This window comes from Erigeron canadensis, chromosome 1 (assembly GCF_010389155.1).
Source record: "Erigeron canadensis isolate Cc75 chromosome 1, C_canadensis_v1, whole genome shotgun sequence".
In the NCBI taxonomy this organism is placed as follows: domain Eukaryota; kingdom Viridiplantae; phylum Streptophyta; class Magnoliopsida; order Asterales; family Asteraceae; genus Erigeron; species Erigeron canadensis.
Window position 1 is genome coordinate 22,782,248 of NC_057761.1, and position 20,139 is coordinate 22,802,386.

The following is a 20,139-nucleotide window of genomic DNA, read 5'->3' on the forward strand; positions in this document are numbered from 1 at the left end:
CCTAAAGTCCTTATGCTCAATCTCCTTAAGCATTGTTATTACCTGAAAATGAATGCTCGAAAATGTCAACATAATGTTGGTGAGTTCGTAGGTTTAAAGGAATACAAATGAGTTTGTTGTGCATGATATATGAGGTTTGGACAATAGTGTAAATATAAACATGTAGCAGCTTGTATGCAATCCAAATACTGATCAATGCCATCATAGTTATCCAACAACACAATCCCCATCACTACTGCCAACAACTCAATCACACATTGTTATACCAACAAACTACCAGCTGGAGTATATAGTTGGTCGATAGATTTCAAATAGTCTTCAATAGATATCAACAGACATCTATTGCATCATAAAATCAACACAAACAAGCTAGCATACACATTTCATAATTACACGTATTTGTCCAAGAAAACAAACAAGTTTTGGCACAACTAGTAAAGAAATGAAAAGTGTTTTGAGCATCATTTTCCCCCAGATAAATAGAATAGAAAGGGGTCACGAAACTCACCTCAACAAGCAAGTAGTTGTGCAAAGTCCAAAATGATCACTAGAATCTACACAACACATATATAAGAACAAGTTACAATTATGGTCATGGTCAATAACCGTCCATTGTAACCCGTATTTGATGATATACATATATGGCTACTTTCAAAATATTCACAATTGATTTGTCATGTATTATTAAGTTACAAGTCACATAACTTAATATAGTGTATTTGTTTTAATGATATACCATTGGTTTCTACAAGTTCATATTCACTGAAATTTTTGGTAAATTTATCTATTTTTTATTAGGACGAAACGAACAATTCAAGCTTTCAAATCTTAACTACTGTAACCTTAGAGTGTTATACACTTACATGAATTTTTACTTAATTTATTTCGCACGTTAACTATTTTTTAAAAATTCCAATATTACAGACTAGTCAGAAAATTCACTATTTGCGCGCAGAAAAGTTTTATAAAAGTTAAGGGCCTTCAGAGCTTCAAAAAAATCCAATTTGTTTACTGTACACTCTTAACATCTCAAAAATGTTTCTGGAGAAAAATAATCTTCCAGTTCATAAAATCGACCAAGATATGACTATTTGAAGTCGACCTAAATCTGTTCGGAAAACTCAGCTTTGCGCAATTTTGTTATAAAATTCGTTTGACAACCTTAAACTACATATTTTTACACGAAACCAATTCCCACCAGAAAGTAGACTTCCTGAATTTAATTTTTGACACCAAAAACATGACTTAACCATCTTCCATGACCAAGATACGACCTTTCAAAGTTAACAAACCGAATCTGTCCAGATTCTGAAATAACTCAAACTTACTGTTTTAAAGACTACTACAACTAGTATACATATATAAACTTTCAAATCTTTCCAACACCTATTTACATCTGTTATTATGATTTCCATGCCTTCATAATTGGATTTCTTTAATTACATTAATTATTATGCTACAATAAATATGTAAAGTTTTAACATTAATATGATTTATACTTCAAGCTTTTGATTTAACCGTAAAAAAAAGTCTTTTATTAGTTTTTGTAAATTTTGCCATAATATATATTCATCAAATAGGCTACTTATAATAAAAGATCAACCATATAAAGATTTATTTATACATATATATATATATATATACGAAAAGAAAAGATAAGAAATTTTACCCCAAGATTGATCACTCCTTAGATATCTTGACAAAATAAAATAAATATAATTTATAAGAATTTTACCATATATTTTATATGATGAAAATCCTTTTAAAACATAGTGAAAATTATATAAGCTTACCAAAATTCCAAAGAGATTTTTAAGATTATGCTTTCCAAAATATGGATTATAGAACTTTGGTTTTGGGGTGGTTTGTTTGGGTCGACGGCAGGAAGTAACCAAAAGGAAATTGTGTTTTGGGTTTACTTTGATAACTAATGATGCATATATATTTTGTAGGTGTAGAGATTGAGTTTGCTTAAAATTAGATTTAATACATTATTATGAATTAGGTTTCTAGTAGAATTGAGATTCCTGGCCAACCCTCATTGACATGCTACAAATTTGAAGATTGAGTTGGTATTGCATTATGACTCTTTTGCTTACAGTAATCTTCATAATGTGATAAATTATCTAGTACTACTAGTATTATATTATGACATGATATGATTTAAAATGGGATATAAGTCCCTGTTGGCCGAGCTAAACGAGCAGGAGAGACGTCCTCCATTTTATTTTGTATATTGTGCATTTAATATATAAGATGATCTCATATATTAGATAATTTATCATGTTATTATACTTTAATAATCTTATTATTATTATTATGACTTAACTCATTAGCTTATCACTGAAAGTTACAAATAATTAGTCTATAATGATTTAACAATGTCTAAAAATGACTAGGTACTACGCGTCTACAAAGTACCAGAATAGTTATAGTCATCTATGTTTAGAAAGATCAAATGACTAAATCCTAAACTATTGTAATCCAAGTAATAGAAGTCACATATCGGAATAACACAACATCTCTACGCTTGTTATACTATGTAGGCACATTGACTAGTCAAGAAATTAGGAATTCAAGGTAGAGACTATTATAAACTATCGGTTTTGGTGACGGATGTCACAAATATGGATCAAGGTCATTTCATAATATAACGATTATGTTTCTCATTCAATAACTAATTAATGAATACCAAATATAATCGAGATCCATCTGGATTTATTTGGGCACGGCCATGCAACACATCTTTAATTAGTCAAATGAGGGCGCCAATGGTATCATGCTTCAACTTTTAAATTGAAGGAACAAATCCTATATTGACTACACGTGTCAGTCATCATACTTCACGATGCTTTCTGAAAATAGCCCTTTATGTACCCCCTTATTCAGGTGAGTTAGAACTACATCTAGTAAGTGCGATACATACATGCTGACCTACTTGTATCTCAAGTCAAAGGATTAATAAAAGTAACCATTTACGAATTTCACTTGATGACGACGATCCATAAAGTGATAATTCATTAGTGGGGTAGTCCGATATGCATCCGCTATGGATATCATGTGAGTTTGGTGGGAACCATCCATTACATATTCCAAGAATATAACCAATCACTCACATTTGTCTTAGTTTAATTATATTCCCATATAATTAATCGACAATGGACAATTTAGAATATTTAATAATATTTAAAAATATTAAATAAAATATTCAAGGATTAAACATGCAAATATTGGACACAATTTTATATTGAATGAAATCAAACATATCAAGTACTTTATTTCATTATAGAAAATATAAATTGTTTAATATCCCTTATCCAAATACCGAAACAACAGATTTACATGAAATAACTAGCTAATTTAAGTCCTATGCCCTCGGCAAAGCTTGGGCCTAGACAAAGCTTTTGTGAAAGGATCAACTAAGTTAAAATCTGTGTGAACTTTGACTAATTTGATTTCCCCTAGTTCGATCTACTCTCGAACATAGTGATATCGTCTAGCATAATGTCTGGCACCTTTCTGAACTCCGGGTTCATTGGCAATGATTAATGCACCGGAATTATCACAGTACAAATCAGTGGGTAATTCACTTGAGGAGATCACGTCGAGCCCACTAATGAACTTCCTTATCCAGACTGCTTCCATTACGGCTTCTGAGGCGGCAATGTACTCAGACTCTGTTGCAGACATGGCGACTGTGGTTTGCTTCTTGCTTTTCCAGTCCACAGCTCCTTCGTTAAGAACGAAGACGAATCCTGATTGAGACTTCGTGTCATCTTTATCAGTTTGAAATCCAGCATCACAGTATCCGGTCAGTTTGAGCTCTAAGTCTGGATTTCCTCCATACACCAAAAATAAATCTTTAGTAGCTTGTAGGTACTTTAGAATATTTTTAACAGCAATCCAATGGCTTTCACCAGGATTCTGTTGATATCGGCTAACGGTGTTTTGCGTGAACGCCACATCGGGTCTATTGCATCTAACCGCATACATAATAGATCCCACAGCCGAAGCATAAGGAATTCTACTCATACGCTCCACCTCACTAGGCGTAGTAGCACCTTGTTTGACAGATAAACTAAGTCCTTTTTGCATAGGTATAGACCCACGCTTAGAGTTCACCATCTTGAATCGCTTCAAGATCTTATTAATATAAGCACTTTGACTTAGTCCAATTAATCGCCTTGATCTATCTCGGTAGATCTTGATTCCAAGAATAAATGCCGCTTCTCCTAAATCTTTCATGGCAAAACACTTTCCAAGATGAGATTTAACATCTTGCAACATTGGAATGTGTTTTCATATGATTAATATGTCATCGACATACAAGACAAGGAAAGTAACATTACTCCCACTAGCTTTGCGATATACACATGGCTCATCCGGATTTTGAACAAAACCAAACTTTTTGATTTCTTCATCAAACCGTTTATTCCAACTTTTTGATGCTTGCTTTAGTCCATAAATGGACCTTTGAAGCTTGCATACTTTGTTGGGATGTTTTGGATCAATAAAACCTTCCGGTTGATCCATATAGACTTCTTCATCCAAGTAACCATTTAAGAAGGCAGTCTTAACATCCATTTGCCATATCTCAAAATCATAGTACGCTGCTATGGTTAAGACAATCCTAATAGCTCTAATGTCCGCAACCGGAGAAAAGGTCTCATCATAATCAACACCGAAACGTTGAGTATAACCTTTCACCACGAGACGAGCTTTATAGGTGTGTACATTTCCATCCATGTTCGTCTTCTTCTTGAAGATCCACTTACACCCAACAGTTTGAGCATTTTGTGGAAGATCAACCAAGCTCCAAACTTGATTGTCTTTCATGGATTTCATTTCCACCTTCGTAGCTTCAAGCCATTTGTCAGATTCCGGATCTGATAATGCAGCTTTGAAATTCGGAGGCTCATTGAGATCTCCAACAACGTCTTCTTCTACCATCAGACATAGTCTTTCGGTAGGACGTCTTGTCCTTTCGGACCTACGAAGTGGAATCGCTTCATTATCATCGACTTGAGGTTCATCACTTTGAACATTTTCCCCCCCAAGTTGATGATTGCTAGTATCTTCAGAAGGTGACACATCTTCCTTTTGAGTCTCATCAAGTTCTACAATCCTCCCACTGTTCTCTTGAACTAAGTTTTTTTCAAAGAATTCAGCATATCGAGTAATGAGATATGGTGAGCCCTAGTTTTATATATATGAATTAATCGATCCGTCTAGCCGGTTTGAGGCTAGCCTTCGAAATATGGTCTGACCGAGTTTTCTAAGGAAAAGGATTCAAAGTAAAAGTCTAATGAGGAGAAGATAAGGCTAGATGAAATATTTTAATATATGCACGTATATATACATAGATCGGCCGAGGTTTGCAAGGAGGGAGAGAAAGAAAAGAAGGAAGAGAGAGAGAAGAAGTAAGGGAGAGAGAGGCTAATCCTAAGGAGGATAAGAAATAACAATAATATTCTTATATATATATAAAGGGAATCGGCCAAGGAAATAGGAAGAGAGAGAGAGGCAAAAGGAGAAAGGGGACGAGGCTGGAGGGCAAGGAATGTGGGCCCCAGTCGTAGCTCCTAGTTGGAATCCAAGAGAGAGAGGGGAGATTGAGGAGAGAAAGAGGAAGAGGCTTGGAAGGAAAGGATAGGCTAAGTCAAGGTTAGGAAATTGGACCTTGACCCAACTATGGAAGTAGCTTAATTTGTATAAAGGCTTGAGAGCCCACACAACTTACAGTGAAAAGGCTAAGTTCCTAGGCTGGTGCCCAAGCTTCACGACAATGGACCAAGACTTTCCTCTCACACCCTCTACTTAACATCAATCCGAAAGTTATCATTATATATTCATATTTATGAATATTGGTAAGGATGATTTATAAATCATCACATCATGATTCCAAATGTACATTACCTTGTACCTTGGGATTTGGGCTAGGGCCCATTTCTGACAGGCCCAGTACTCAAATATACCCTAATTGGAGGCCTATAAATACTCCTGATCATTGGCTGTCAATTCATTCCAGACAGATTCTCTCATTCACACACACATTTATAACATTCTCTGCAACCGCAGAGAATATACATCAGCTGCAGTATATTCATATTCATCAATATTCATCATCAATCAATATCATACAGAAATATACATATCGCCATATTATATTTAATATCCTCCATAGATCGATACATCTCTATGGGAAAATCATCATACACCTTAGATTCGCTAAGAATTTATTAGGTTTGCACTACTTTGTAGGAGATAATGATGATTTTCTTGGTCAAATCCTTTCTTTGATTGAGCTCCACTTTTCATGCTCAAACATCGAGCAACAGGAACAGTGTTTTTGGCGGGATCATAGAAGTTGTAACCCATCGTTTCCTTAGGGTATCCGACAAAGATGCACTTAGTAGTTCTGGGTTCAAGTTTGTCAGGCGTATCGCGCTTCACAAGTGCCTCACATCCCTAGACTCTTAAGTAAGACAAATTAGGGACATCACCATGCCATAATTCGTACGGTGTCTTGTCAACCTTCTTGGTTGGAACCATATTGAGAATGCGTACAACAGTCTCTAGAGCATAATCCCAAAACGAAAATGGGAGAGTTGTACGGGTCATCATTAATCTTACCATGTCTAACAAGGTTCGATTTCTCCTTTCAGATACTCCATTATGCTGAGGAGTATATGGAGGAGTAAGCTGTTGGACAATTCCACATGCTTTAAGATAATCCTTAAACTTTTGGGTTAAGTATTCACCACCTTGATCCGAACGAAGAATCTTGATGGTTTTACTGAGTTGATTTTCTATTTCATTTTTAAACTCTTTGAATGTTTCAAAGACTTCATGTTTATGTTTAAGCAAGTAAACATAACCATAACGACTGAAATCATCTGTAAAAGTTATGAAGTAGCTAGCTCCTTTCCTTGACACATGTCTAAATGGGCCACAAACATCGGTATGAATGAGTCCAAGAAGATCTTTAGCCCTTTCTGGCGAATGCTTAAAGGGTTTTCGTGTCATCTTGCCGGAAACACATGACTCGCATTTATCAAATGATTCATCATTTAATTTTAAGATCCCTTCACATTAAAGTCTTTCAATGCGATTTTTTCCAATGTGTGCAAGACGACAATGCCAAAAATAAGTAGAGTCCAAGTCAGTCTTGGCTCTTTTGCTAACATTATATATTTAATTATTTGAAACACAATCACGCATATCAATTTCATAAATACTATCATAAGCAATAGCATCAAAATAATGAACATTATTTTTAGAAACTGGAATACCAATATCATTAAAAACATTAATGAATTCATTGTCATTCAACAAGGAAACTGAAATAACACCTCTAGTAATAGAAGGTGCATAATGACAATTGTCTAGAACAATAATTAAACAGGAAGGAAGAACTAAATGAAATTCTCCAATTGCTTCAACAGCTGCTGGTAGACCATTGCCCACGATCAACTGCAAAGCTCTGGGCTTCAGTTTCCTCCTTTTCCTAAGCCCCTGTAATTCATTACAGATATGAGTTCCACAGCCAGTGTCATAAACCCACGATTTACGCTTAGTTAAGGAAAATAATTCAATGGTGAAGATACCTGAAGTACTAGCGCCGCTAGTATTATTCTTCTTCACATTCAACTCGGAAAGATACTTAGGACAGTACCTCTTCCAGTGCCCGACTTCATTACAATGATGACAGCTCTGGTCTTTAGCCGCTGTACCCTTTTTCGTTAGAGGCATTTCATTACCCTTGACGATTAGTTGTTTTCTTTTTTGGACTTTCCCCCCTTGTTTGCAAGAACTTGGGGTGTTGGAAATTTCTTTGGAAGCTGTTTTTCATACTCAATTATCATGGCATGGAGTTCAGTAACGGAATTACCCGTCCCATGTAAATGATAGTTGCTCACAAAATTCTCAAAATCCTTAGAAAGTGACTTGAGAATTATTCCAATCATAATTAGAGGAGCATAAGCATTATTCAACTTTTCCAATTCCTCAAAATACATTTTCAATTTTAGTATATGAGGTCCAACCGATGTTCCTTGCTCGTGTTGTAGGCTAAAAACTGCTTTATGCAATTCATACAATTATTGCCTTCCAAACGCAGTATCGGTTGCACTCGACTCATTAGTTGCAGCACCAATTCTTGGAACAACTGATCTCTCCTCATCAAGGACTTCATAGTTATTTAGAACCATTCTCGGTCTATGAATGAGATCATTTGAGTTTTGTCCAGAAAGAATTTTTCTTTCAAACTTTTGCCGAAAAGCATTGGTGTTTGTGGAGGGATTCATTGCCATCTACAAAACAGATTAAGTTCAAAAATCAGTATTTTCGATAATAAGTCCTTAAGAAATTAATTACCCAATGTTTATAAAATAAACAATTAATTTCATTAAGGCTAGGATCCAATTGGCATACAACCATTTCATCAGTTGATCTGCTAGAAATAATTGCACTCAAAAGGTAAGTGACAATCAGTAATTGCATTACAAGTGCAATTCCTAGAAAGTATGGGACCTACGTAAGACACTCGATTAATCAAGTGATCTTTTGTAGTCATGTTTTGTCCCATCTTTTGCCACGGGTCAAGGTCTCACCGCTTAACTCGTTTTAAGTCGTCCAACTAAGAACGTGCAAAATTGACCACCAATGTGTACTAGTGAATGGGTTTCGCCATGCAATCGCCATTTCACTACTATGTACCAGTGAGTAAAACAACGACCCCATGTGTCCTTGACAAATTGGATGGCAAATAACTTAAGTTTATTGGGTCATTCAATTTGATATGTGATCAAAAAGTTATGTTTCAAAGATTCATGCATATCTTCTAAACATAATATTTAATAAAATCATTTGTATAGTCTTAACAACACAAGAGAGCTCGGTAGCTCCATTTGAATGCACAAAGAAGCACCAAGAAGCGCAAGGGCAAAGGTTTGCGATGAACGCAATTAAAAACCCGCCCTTTTAGAAGGCTAGCGTACTCCGACTTATACCCCTCTTAGAGTTTGTTCAAATGGGTGAGCCGATGTATCTCAAGGTTGTAAGACTCCAATTTTATTAAAAAATCTCTATTTCGATATTGCTTAGTCAAGTTTATATTTTCTCAAAAAACAATTTTACATCACAATTTATATCACAATAAATATGCAAAATCATAAACTATTAACTATTAATCATTCAACGAGTTATGGTAGGCCACCTAAACATGTCAATATGGTTTATTTATGTCTAAATCGGCTCCCCCTTCAAAGAAGAGGACCACATACGTCATCAAGTTACCTTGATTGCGTAAGCCTTAAACATATACAACACAATTAAGCATCATATAAGCACATAGTTGCTCACTAGAAATTCCAGTAGCTTCACGACCTGTTTAAACCTGTTTCTGATCTGATTCAGATTTCGATCAGAACTACAAAGTTTTAGCCCTATATGTTGAGCATCTACAGTTCAAAGCACGACCTCTAACTCATTACGGATTAAAAGATATGAATTTTTTAGTAAACTGTTGCAAATCGGAAAATTTACACGAAAAATTCACATAGTCACACAATTAATTATCCAATTATCTAGCATAATTAACCCTAATGATCAAGATTTTATATCAATATATCTAAGTAAGAATCATGAATGATTTGCATGAAAAATTCATGATTTTTACTTCTTTTTAACCATTAAAAATAAAGGTACAACATATAATTACATGCAATTAATCCAAACTTGGATTAGGAACCCTAAAAAAAAACTTTTTTTTTTTTAATTTTCTGGAAAAATTTTCGAACCATATATATATATTAAATAAAACCTTTTTTTATTTAAATAATGTAATTAAATTACAAAATCAATTTAACTATATATATATATATATTCGAAATTTATAAAAAACAAGAACCCTAACCCCCCTTCAAGTTTTGATTTATTGCAGTAAGGCTGGCAAATCGTGTCTTAACAGGTCTTATCAGGTTCGGTGCGCACAAAATTCTCAGCTTTCAAACATGAAAATGACTCATTTAACACTTGCCTTTGATGATTTGAGTTTGACAGTTATTCGTTTTATGTATCAAAAAAGTTAAATTGTTGAACTTTAAAATATTAAAAACAATTATTTTTAAAAATAGAAAAAATTGCATAGTACATTTTTTGCTTAACAGGTACTTTAACAGGTCTTAACAGGTACCCAATTGCCAGCCTTATTTATTGGTAATCAAAAAACATACATAGTAGGCTCGTGATACCACTGTTGGGTTATATAACTATTATCAAACAAATCACAAAGCACGCAACAGAAGACAAGATCTATGTAGTTTAATTAATTAAGCAAGATAGAAAACGTGTACCTTAATTTGGAGAGAATAAAGCAAGAAACCTTTATGATAAGGTTTGAATTAAACCTCTCTACGATTGCACAAACAACGTTGGAATGTATGTATGCTAGTATTTGATCACGAACCGAACAACCCTTTGCTACTAGCTCTTGAATTCGACCCAAACAAAAACCCGAAACCCTTTTTTCTTGATGTAGTCGATCGAACCAAAGAGAGAGAGAAGAAGAGATTTTTAGGGTTTTAGAAAACCTAATGAATTGTGTGTAGAAAACAATCAGATTAGGCCTCTATTTATAGTGTTTAGGAAACTTGATGACCAAGTTTAGGGTTTGTGAAACCCTTGGACGACCGGCCCCCCTCTAGAACAATCTAGGGGGTTTCCTAATTGTTTCCTAATTCCAACTCTTCTTCGTTAAGTCCGTTAGTTAAGTACCGTTAACTATTAACTTTTTTAACGGACCTCCGTTAGTTCTTCGTGATCAAATTAATTAATAAATTACATTTAATATATTAATTAATTTATAGTTACATTCACGTTGAGGTGTGACCCCGTAGGCTTAAATACTTTCCAGACATATGTTCATTTTACGTGATCACATTTAACAATAATTACATGTTACAACACAATAATAACAAATATTTATTGTTGGTTATATATGTTTGGTAAAATATATTCAAAGTAAATATTAAATAATTTATTGTTAACAAAACTAAACATGTCAAAATCCGTGGATACCCATACTAGTTATTATCATTAGTTTTTTTTGGAAAGGGAGAGTGGATAAATGGTTAACACCCCTAACTTTGATGTACCTACGTCGGGTTCGAATCTTGGCAATGTCCTAAAAGGGTTTGTTCTTCCATGTGTTGATGAGTATATATATTTCAGGTTCGAATCCCCATTCCACAAACTTCGAGATATCGGTAGTCCTTCCATGAGGGCTTGACTTGGGTATAACGAGTTTTAAGTCTGAGGGAAGAGTTTAATTCTATTAATCGTCGTGTGTTCGGAGGGATTAGTATCGAGTTTTACTCCCATTGAGTATTTGAAATAGGTATTTCTACTCCGGGGGAGCTCTCTAGCGCGGATTCGGTTAAGACAACATATACTAAATCTCTCGTTGTTTAAATACGACATGAAGTTTCAAGCGAAATTATCGTAAAAAAAAACATGTGATAAAATTTGAACCCCAATCACGAAGGAAAAAACCACTTTTAATCTAGAGTAAAGTACACTTTTCGTCCCTAAAGTTGACACGTTTTTTACTTTTGATCCCTAAATTTTAAAAGTGAAAAACGTGTCAACTTTAGAGACGAAAAGTGTAATTTACTCTTTAATCTATTATCATTGGTATCTTAAAAATGGGTTTTTATTGAACTCAGACGCACAGCCCCACAATATATGCGTATAAAATACATATATACCTATAAAAAATCAAAAAGCCAAAAAACACAAGCAACATATACTCCGTACAATCGTTTTTGTAGTTTGTTGTTGAGATGAAGATCGTACGGAGAGATTTCTCTCCTGATGGCCCTGGCAGTGTTAAGGTATATTTATTACAAACCCACTTCACTTTATTATTAATTTATTAATTAATTCTAATTCCAATAAATATTATGATGATTATTGTTTCTTGGACACCTACAGATGATTCCTGATGAATCAGACGATTTATGGCTTGCTTATAACTTAATTGTTCCTGGTGATACTGTCATGGCTGTTACTATCAGGTCTTTTTTTAAATTATTTATTATTATTTTTTTTGTAATTGAAGTATATAATAAATTTATGTGTGACATTATATTATACTTTGTTACAAATATGAAGAACAACCATTAATTTTTGTTATATCAAAATTCACCCGATGATTGGACCGATTTGATATTTGAATTTATCTGTTTGGTTTGGTTTTACTTATTGACTTGCTTCACTCATTATCATTTAATTCGTATGTAGATAAATTATGGTGGAAGTATTGGATTAGTGATGAGTAACATTGTGATGATTGAATTCTAGTATTTTGCGTACGAATGCATGATAAGAATATATAAGTGAATGTTAATAAGGATATAATAAGGTCTCAGGTTCGATTCCCGCTTGGCACAAGAAATATTCATTTAAGGTACCCGTTACCAATGAAGCCTAGACCCACATGTGAAGATTAAATATGCGGTTTCGATCCTTCGGGGTGCCCAGATCATGTGGGAATTAAGATGGAGGTATTGTACCGACATCATATGGCTCATACGGGGTGAGTTGATGGGTATCTAATTGTGGTACCGGGCCTAGGGTTTCCTCCATTATCCATTTTTGTAAGGATATATATATATATATGGTAGACAAACATAAGAAAATATGTAAATGCTTTTTTCGGTTGATGGGTTCGGTTCACACATATGTTTTAGTAAAACAAAAACCTATCCAAATAAGAGATACACCACAGCTCGTAAAAAAAAATTGAGCTGCCATTCGGTGTTTTACATTGATTGAACTTCTGCCAAGTAAACAATTCGTTAAACAAATAAACCAAGTAGTTGTTTCTAAATAGGGATACGTTAGAGGGGGTATAGGCAATGAAATATTTAAAAAGTTTGGAGATTTGCTTGGATTGCATCTATTTAAGTTTAAAGGTCTGAGATTATATAGAGATGGTTGTGACTTGCGGGAACTTTAATTCGATCAAAGGTAAAACATAGATAATGACTTCCGTGTCATTAAATTAGGGCATCTCTGCAACATTGCTTAGGAGATTCACATGTTTAGTTGTTTATTGATGTAAGCAGTTAACTTTGCCAGTTAATAACATCTTCAGAGCTTCTCCTTGGCTTTAGGAATTACGATTAGTACTTTATTGTTTAAATAGTATCCATATTCTGCACAAATAAATGGAAAAATATTCACTATATATATGTTTTTTTTGTGACCCTCGCAGAAAAGTTCTTAGAGAAGCGGCTTCTGGTTCAAGAGAAGCTGAACGTGTGAAATTAAAACTGGAAATTAAAGTTGAGGTAAGGTGCGGTTACTGTTAATACTATGATGTTTCTGTGCCAGTATTAATAATTACAGGTTAGTAATATTCTATTTTGTGTATATTTGTTTGCAGAATGTTGATTATGACAAAGAAGGTTCTGTGCTGAGAATACGGGGGAAGAATATCCTGGAAAACGAGCATGTAAAAGTACGTGCCAATTTTGTTTAAACTTGTTTTGATTTGGGAAATAAAGAAGCAATATAAGGTTGCGGTTTTAAAGTGGTCTCATTTTGTTGCCAAGGTTCATTAATTTATTCTTTACTTACAAATTACTGACGTTATACACCTTTATTTTACTATACATCCGTGGGATTTAGATATTTTAGATCAACTGTGTTAACATGGGTTGTGTTATCTGTAGATAGGGCAATTCCATACACTCGAAATTGATCTTCATCGGCCTTTTGTTCTACGAAAGGTATGCTTTAATTTCGGTTACCAAGTTTTCCAACTTTTTTTTTATCTTACCCCCCGGATTAGCCCATCCACTTTAGGGTTGAAACGATGTCATTCAATACCTATTGTATCACTTATAGGTCTGTCATGTGTTTATGATGGGCCTTATTAGCATTTCAGTTTGCTTATGTGCCAATTAAGGGTATGTTTGGATATATCTTGAAAGTGGTTATCATGAGACTCGAAGCCTCCGCAAGCAGAACTGTACCAACCTGCCTCCGGTTACTTTATCAACACAATAGTTAATCAATGACATTTAGATAAATGGATTTTGATTCTGATTAACCGCTTATTTAGCTGTCAAATAATCAGTTTTGGATGGTTCATTTCGTAACAGCTGGAAGATAATGGATTTTTTAATGGAATGCTACAGTGTCCTTTTCATAAAAATGTTGAAAAATCCCCTTTATAGCCATTTATTATAGCTATCCAAATCTTTCTTTTGATTTATTTTTTAAAAAAGGCCAAAATGTATTTCAGTACTTTCGATTTCGTCAACCGATTTTGTAGTATCCCAAACTATTAAAGGAATAGGATGACAAAATGGTAAATATTATAACCTGACTCAATCACATGATTTACATGTGATTTTAAGTTAGTGTTTCTCTTATATATCTGACTGAGAAGTTAAGCTAGCTAAGGGACAAACATACATAACCCCAACAACACTTTTTTCACTTCCAATTCGAAAGAACAATAACTGTAATATTAGTAAAATTCATTTTACCCCTAATATTACAGCTTTAGACAAAACCTAATCAATTATTTTGAAGAGTGTATATATATATATATGTATATCAGTTGGAGGTCCTATGAGTATGAGATGATAGTTTTAATTTTTTATTAATGTTTGTTAGAGTAGTAAATTAAGATGGATTCAACAGATTTGTAGAGAATTTTGTATTATGCGTTCATGTCCCTCCAAAGTCCCATCAACAGTTTTAAACCTGGTCTGAATAAGAGACATTACATTCTCTCCACTAAAATGATTGATTACTTCATGTCTAAATGATGAATTTTGGGGAGCAAGGAATTGTATTGGTATCAATCATCTAGTCCCCTAAGTTGTGAAGCAGATGCAGAGTAAAACTATGAATGTACAGTGATCACTAAAAATGACATGAAATCCACCATCTCCCCCTAATTGGATTTTTATTTCGTTATTCCGTCAAAATGATAACAGAATCACACACTCAAAATCAGTCTAGGGTAGTGTTCTATACCTTCAATAGTTTGGGTACTACAAAATCCGGTTGATCACATTGAAGGTACTAAAATACTGGACCAAAAAAGTCCTTTTTTCAAAGGTTTATGTATTTTAAAAATTAAAGAGTTGAAAAGAAAGATATGTGCTAGATTTACTCCTCCATCTTTTAATTGTGAGATTCACAACACTGATTTTTTGTTGAAAGTTATTTCCATCCCCAATCTCATGCATGACCTTGCTAATATCTACCTAGAATAAACCCGTGTAATTTGGTTTTGTGAATTTAATGCAATTTCAGTTTTGTGACATATGCCAATTGCTGGTTCTATTTTTGTTGGATTAATAAATGTGCATCCATTTTTTCCCTTACCAGAATTAGAAAAGTTTCTTTAGTTTTTTTTGAAGGTGTTACTTTTACATTGCAGGTGTTATGGGACTCGCTAGCAATAGATGCACTTCAACAAGCCGCAGGTATATCTGTGTAATTTTTCAATCAAAAAGTTCAGTATTGTTTTTTTTACGACTCTGATGTCTTTGATTTCCTGATTTAGATCCTTCCGCCAGTGCTGATCTTGCAGTGGTGCTAATGCAAGAAGGATTGGCACATATTCTGCTTGTGGGAAAAAGGTAACATAATTATTATATACATACATGTAATATTAAGTAAGATACAATGTAAATATGAAATTTGACTACATTAATATTTTGTGAAATCGTACAATGTTGTAACGTTCATTTATCTCTATTACCGATAAAAGTATCGTACACATGATATAAAGGGGATGTTTTGATGTGAATTGAAATGGTGTTTCAGTGTATTTCTGCTTTTTGAATTTGTGATAATCAAATATTGAGACACTAAAACCGATTATCTCGAGTTCAAGTTACAAGGCTCTCATTTTAAGACATTAGTTCTGTTTTTTTGTTTTTTTAACTCTTGTGTTCTTGAGAGTTGCACGTGCTAATTTGGTAATGTTCATCAGTTTGACTATTACTCGTTCCCGAATAGAAACTTCAATCCCTCGTAAGCATGGGCCATCGGTCGCTGGTTATGACAAAGTATGTTCAAAGTTAATTTTCTTGATCTTTCCATATAAATATTAATCATTATCTAGATGCCTAATTTTAAGTTAATATTGTGGTCTACAGGCGCTGAACAAATTCTATGCGAATGTTTTACAGGTGAGTTGATTTGGATGTTGCAAATACTGATACTGATGTGTTTATTCCTAAAACTTTTATGATTGCATATCATTCATTGCATTATTGCACTTTACACGCAAGTGAGTATATTCTTATATATTTTTTCTATCTCCTTCTATTTCTTCAGGCATTTATGAAGCATATTGACTTTAAAGTTGTTCGATGTGCTGTTATTGCGAGTCCGGGATTCACCAAGGTCAGTATCTGAGATATTATTAGATTATTGATTGATGATTGATGAAGTCACATCAGATACAATTTTCGATTTGTTATTTTAAGCTTTTTATACCAAATTTTAGGATCAATTTCATCGCCATTTAATGTTAGAAGCAGAGAGGAGAGATCTGAGGCATATAATTGAGAACAAATCTCGCATCGTTCTTGTGCACTCAACTTCAGGATACAAGTATGTTTATTTCTTAGCTTTTGCTTTTTATTCACCTCGTGTGTTCATATTCTGCTCTTTCATAAATAGCGCATTACAACATTTTTTTTCACAGACATAGTTTGAGAGAGGTTCTGGATGCTCCAGATGTGATGCATATCATCAAGGATACTAAAGCAGCTCAAGAGGTTGCAAATTCAATTCTCTTCAAGAGCTTCACTCATTCTTGTTTCTTTAGATTTATATGGTGAACTTGATTTTATTTTTTTTTCTTTTTTACTATTTAGGTCCGGGTTCTTAAGGATTTTTTCACCATGCTTTCTAATGTAAGGTTCCATCTTGATCTCCAGTTTATTATATCTAGTTGAATCATATAGCATCCATCAGTAAGTCACATAAGCTGATTTTCATCATCAATGAGAATACATCATTTTCAGATCCTACATACCTGTGTTTAACTACCATGTGATGTATCGTTAAAATATAAATCATGTTGTCTCCTGAAATGTGAAGTAGATGCATTTTTTATGAATTTTTTATCTTTAAGGACGACAGTAGTAATTTAATCTTTGCTAATATCAAAGGTAAGCATCAGTTGAGTGTATGTTATCCAAATGTATCTATGACTCTATGATTGCTGATATCTTTGTTGCGTGTGCAGGATCCACATCGTGCATGTTATGGACCAAAGCATGTTGAGGTTGCCCATGAAAGAATGGCTGTGCAAACATTACTTATCACTGATGAGCTTTTTAGGTTTGTATTTCCACAACTCTTTTATACTGGTTAGCAGCCTTATGAAAACATGTGCGGGTCGAAACTTGTTATCTTTCTAGTGTGGGCTGAAAAGGGTAGTTTCGGGCTGAGCAGCTAAATATTTTGTCCATTTTTAAAACTATATAGTTGGCGATTGATAATCATTATATAAACATACATGTAAAAATATTTAGGATGTGGTTAGTGGTTTAGCTTGAATATCACATCACATGTCTAGAATCTAGATAAAAAAAAAAAATGGAACAGGTAGGGCTAAAGTTTAAGGGTTATTTACAATTTGACCTGTTTGAGATAATTTATAGCCTGAATTATGTATGAGTAGGACGGGATGTCCACCTTTATAACGAATCTTTATGTTTCAACCCATTTATTGTCAACGATAGAGTTGATTCTAACACTCTCGATAAGTTGTAAACAATAGAACAAGTGAGATTAAGATATTTACTTTGGCCCATTAAAATTGCCATATGTACTGTGGGGTATCTATATTTGAGAGCTCATTAGCTCATTTAAATATAAGCTACTAAGGAGTTTTCATTATGCAAACAAAATTGTTAATTTGTAATACAAATCAACGTCTATATCAAGAAACTTTTTTTCACAATAGGAGTGAAATGGGATCCTTAAAACCTCTGTTGGGATCGATTATGAACCTCCAGTTTTAAATTTAGCAAGTAGATCGCTTAGATGTTGGCTTATCTTTCTGAAATAATTCTAGGATTGTACCTTGTTGGCAGAGCATTTACATTAGTAAACAGCTCACAATAAGTTATACTTGAAGTGTTCATATACAATATAATCTAGCTACTGGACCTTGTAATTGTGCTTGATTTTGCATTCCTGGAAAAATATGTTTTGTGAAGTCTTCAAAATAATCTGCTTTCTTCTTTATGTAGTTATTTATTTATGATTTTTGTGATGCTTGCTTCAGGAGTTCTGATGTAGCTACCAGACAAAGATATGTAAATTTGGTCAATGCAGTAAAGGATTCTGGGGGCACTGCTCATGTATTTTCTTCCATGCATGTTTCTGGGGAGCGTGAGTACACTTTGCCTTTTACGTATTATGTTTTTAATATTGTCAAAGATCTATATGCTAGTATAGTGAATGATATCACTAGAGGGAGAGGAAGATTTGGCCTAGTCCTGTTGGTGGGATTACGGGCCAAAATGGGATTTTGTAGAAATGGGTCATTTGTTAGCATGAGTTATGTAAGTAGTACAGTAGTTGATTACATGAAGAATACAGCTCTCATTGGTGTGAGCCTGTGAGGGATATGGGAATGGGAACCAAGGGTAAGTTGACATCTTCTAGAAAGACCATCTCCCATCTCCTGATCAAAAGGTTTCATGCATAGGTAATACGTCATGCGTAGCAATACCGATGAATATGAGGATTTTTATACATTAGACCTTGTGCACCTTTCAACCTCTTTCAGCCATTTGACCTATTTAGGCATGTGGCTGTCAATTATGTTTTATTATAGTCATAGATACTAGATGGATTTTGCAAGAATATTCATTACTTCATCAATACTCACTGACATTATTTTTGCATAATTACAGAACTGGCACAAATCACGGGAATTGCTGCAATTCTTCGCTTTCCTTTGCCGGATCTAGATGACATGGAGATGTGATTTAAGGAATCTAGATCAAGAATGAGTTGATTGCTAACCACAATGTTGTATACCTATATGTAATATTAAATATATGAGTTTTGTCTTCTCTAGTAATTATGACCAAAACCACAATGCGAGGTTTCAAGATTAGTTAAACATGTTCAAGGTTTTCTAAATTATTTTTTTTTATGATATGTTCTCATTTTAATTTGGTTCTTATTTGATACTCACCCTATATATATATATATATATATAGGGGAAAGATAATTTGAGATCAACTAAAAAAAGTCCAAAAAAGGACCATTGATTTTCGTAGGTTACACACCACCATCATGATCTACTACGATATACAAGACTTTTTTGTAAAAACACTAAGACTTTCCAGCGACGAGACCACAGAAAAGTCATGTGTAAGTTAACTTACACATGTGTAACTTAACTTACACATGATTTTCTGGTGGACTCGTTGCCGGAAAGTCTTAGTGTTTTTACAAAAAAGTCTTGTATATCGTAGTAGATGATGATGGTGTACAAAAATCAATGGTCCTAGTTGGTCCTAAAATAAGAGGTGGTCTCAAAATATCTCACTCATATATATATATATATATATATATATATTTGTTTTCTTATTTTTCTATTTATTTTATTGTTGGATATTATGGACGAGTGCGGAAAATTTTAAAACCAATTTGTCTACAAAATCTATATGTTTTAAATAAATTTTGATCAACTCTTATAGAAGTTTCAGTTTTTAGACATTGAGATCTTAGATGGTGGTTATTTGTTTCTCTTCTAATGTAGCGGATTGATTTATCATCATCTAAAGACATGAAAGCTTATGCCAACGGTCTCATCGTTGAGTTGTCTTTGGCTCATTGTGAGTGGACGTTGTTACGGTTTGCTGTGCAGCTTTATCACGGGGGGCTTCGGGATGGAGACTCAGAAAGGTGGGGCTCTTTACATTATATTTTTTCCTTTCTCCATTTATTTATGGAAAAATGAATACGGGGTTGTGTTTCATTAAAGCTTAGATGAGAAATCTTTCACGTACCAATGTTTTAATATTTGTTAAATAATAAATAAATGATCTAAAGATGGTGATGACAATGGAT

The 20,139-nt window shown here is 33.9% G+C and overlaps 1 protein-coding gene across 1 annotated transcript; it reads left to right on the forward strand.

Moving 5' to 3' along the window:
- Nucleotides 1-11,772: 11,772 nt before the first annotated feature.
- On the forward strand, nucleotides 11,773-19,235 carry LOC122606592 (protein PELOTA 1). Its single transcript, XM_043779437.1, has 16 exons — nucleotides 11,773-11,894; nucleotides 11,995-12,077; nucleotides 13,280-13,355; nucleotides 13,451-13,525; nucleotides 13,740-13,796; nucleotides 15,467-15,512; nucleotides 15,593-15,668; nucleotides 16,025-16,100; nucleotides 16,191-16,223; nucleotides 16,372-16,440; nucleotides 16,544-16,650; nucleotides 16,745-16,817; nucleotides 16,917-16,955; nucleotides 17,291-17,385; nucleotides 18,338-18,444; nucleotides 18,972-19,235. The coding sequence occupies exons 1-16, from the start codon at nucleotides 11,844-11,846 to the stop codon at nucleotides 19,043-19,045; spliced, it is 1,137 nt and encodes a 378-aa protein (XP_043635372.1). The 5' UTR covers nucleotides 11,773-11,843; the 3' UTR covers nucleotides 19,046-19,235.
- Nucleotides 19,236-20,139: the final 904 nt, after the last annotated feature.

What these genes read in the sequence shown, in the direction of transcription:
- LOC122606592 (XM_043779437.1), top strand. Translation starts at nt 11,844, where the DNA reads ATGAAGATCGTACGGAGAGATTTCTCTCCTGATGGCCCTGGCAGTGTT. An exon ending in ATGGCCCTGGCAGTGTTAAG is followed by an intron (nt 11,895 to 11,994) that starts GTATATTTATTA and finishes GGACACCTACAG; the next exon opens with ATGATTCCTGATGAATCAGA. An exon ending in TCTATGCGAATGTTTTACAG is followed by an intron (nt 16,224 to 16,371) that starts GTGAGTTGATTT and finishes CTATTTCTTCAG; the next exon opens with GCATTTATGAAGCATATTGA.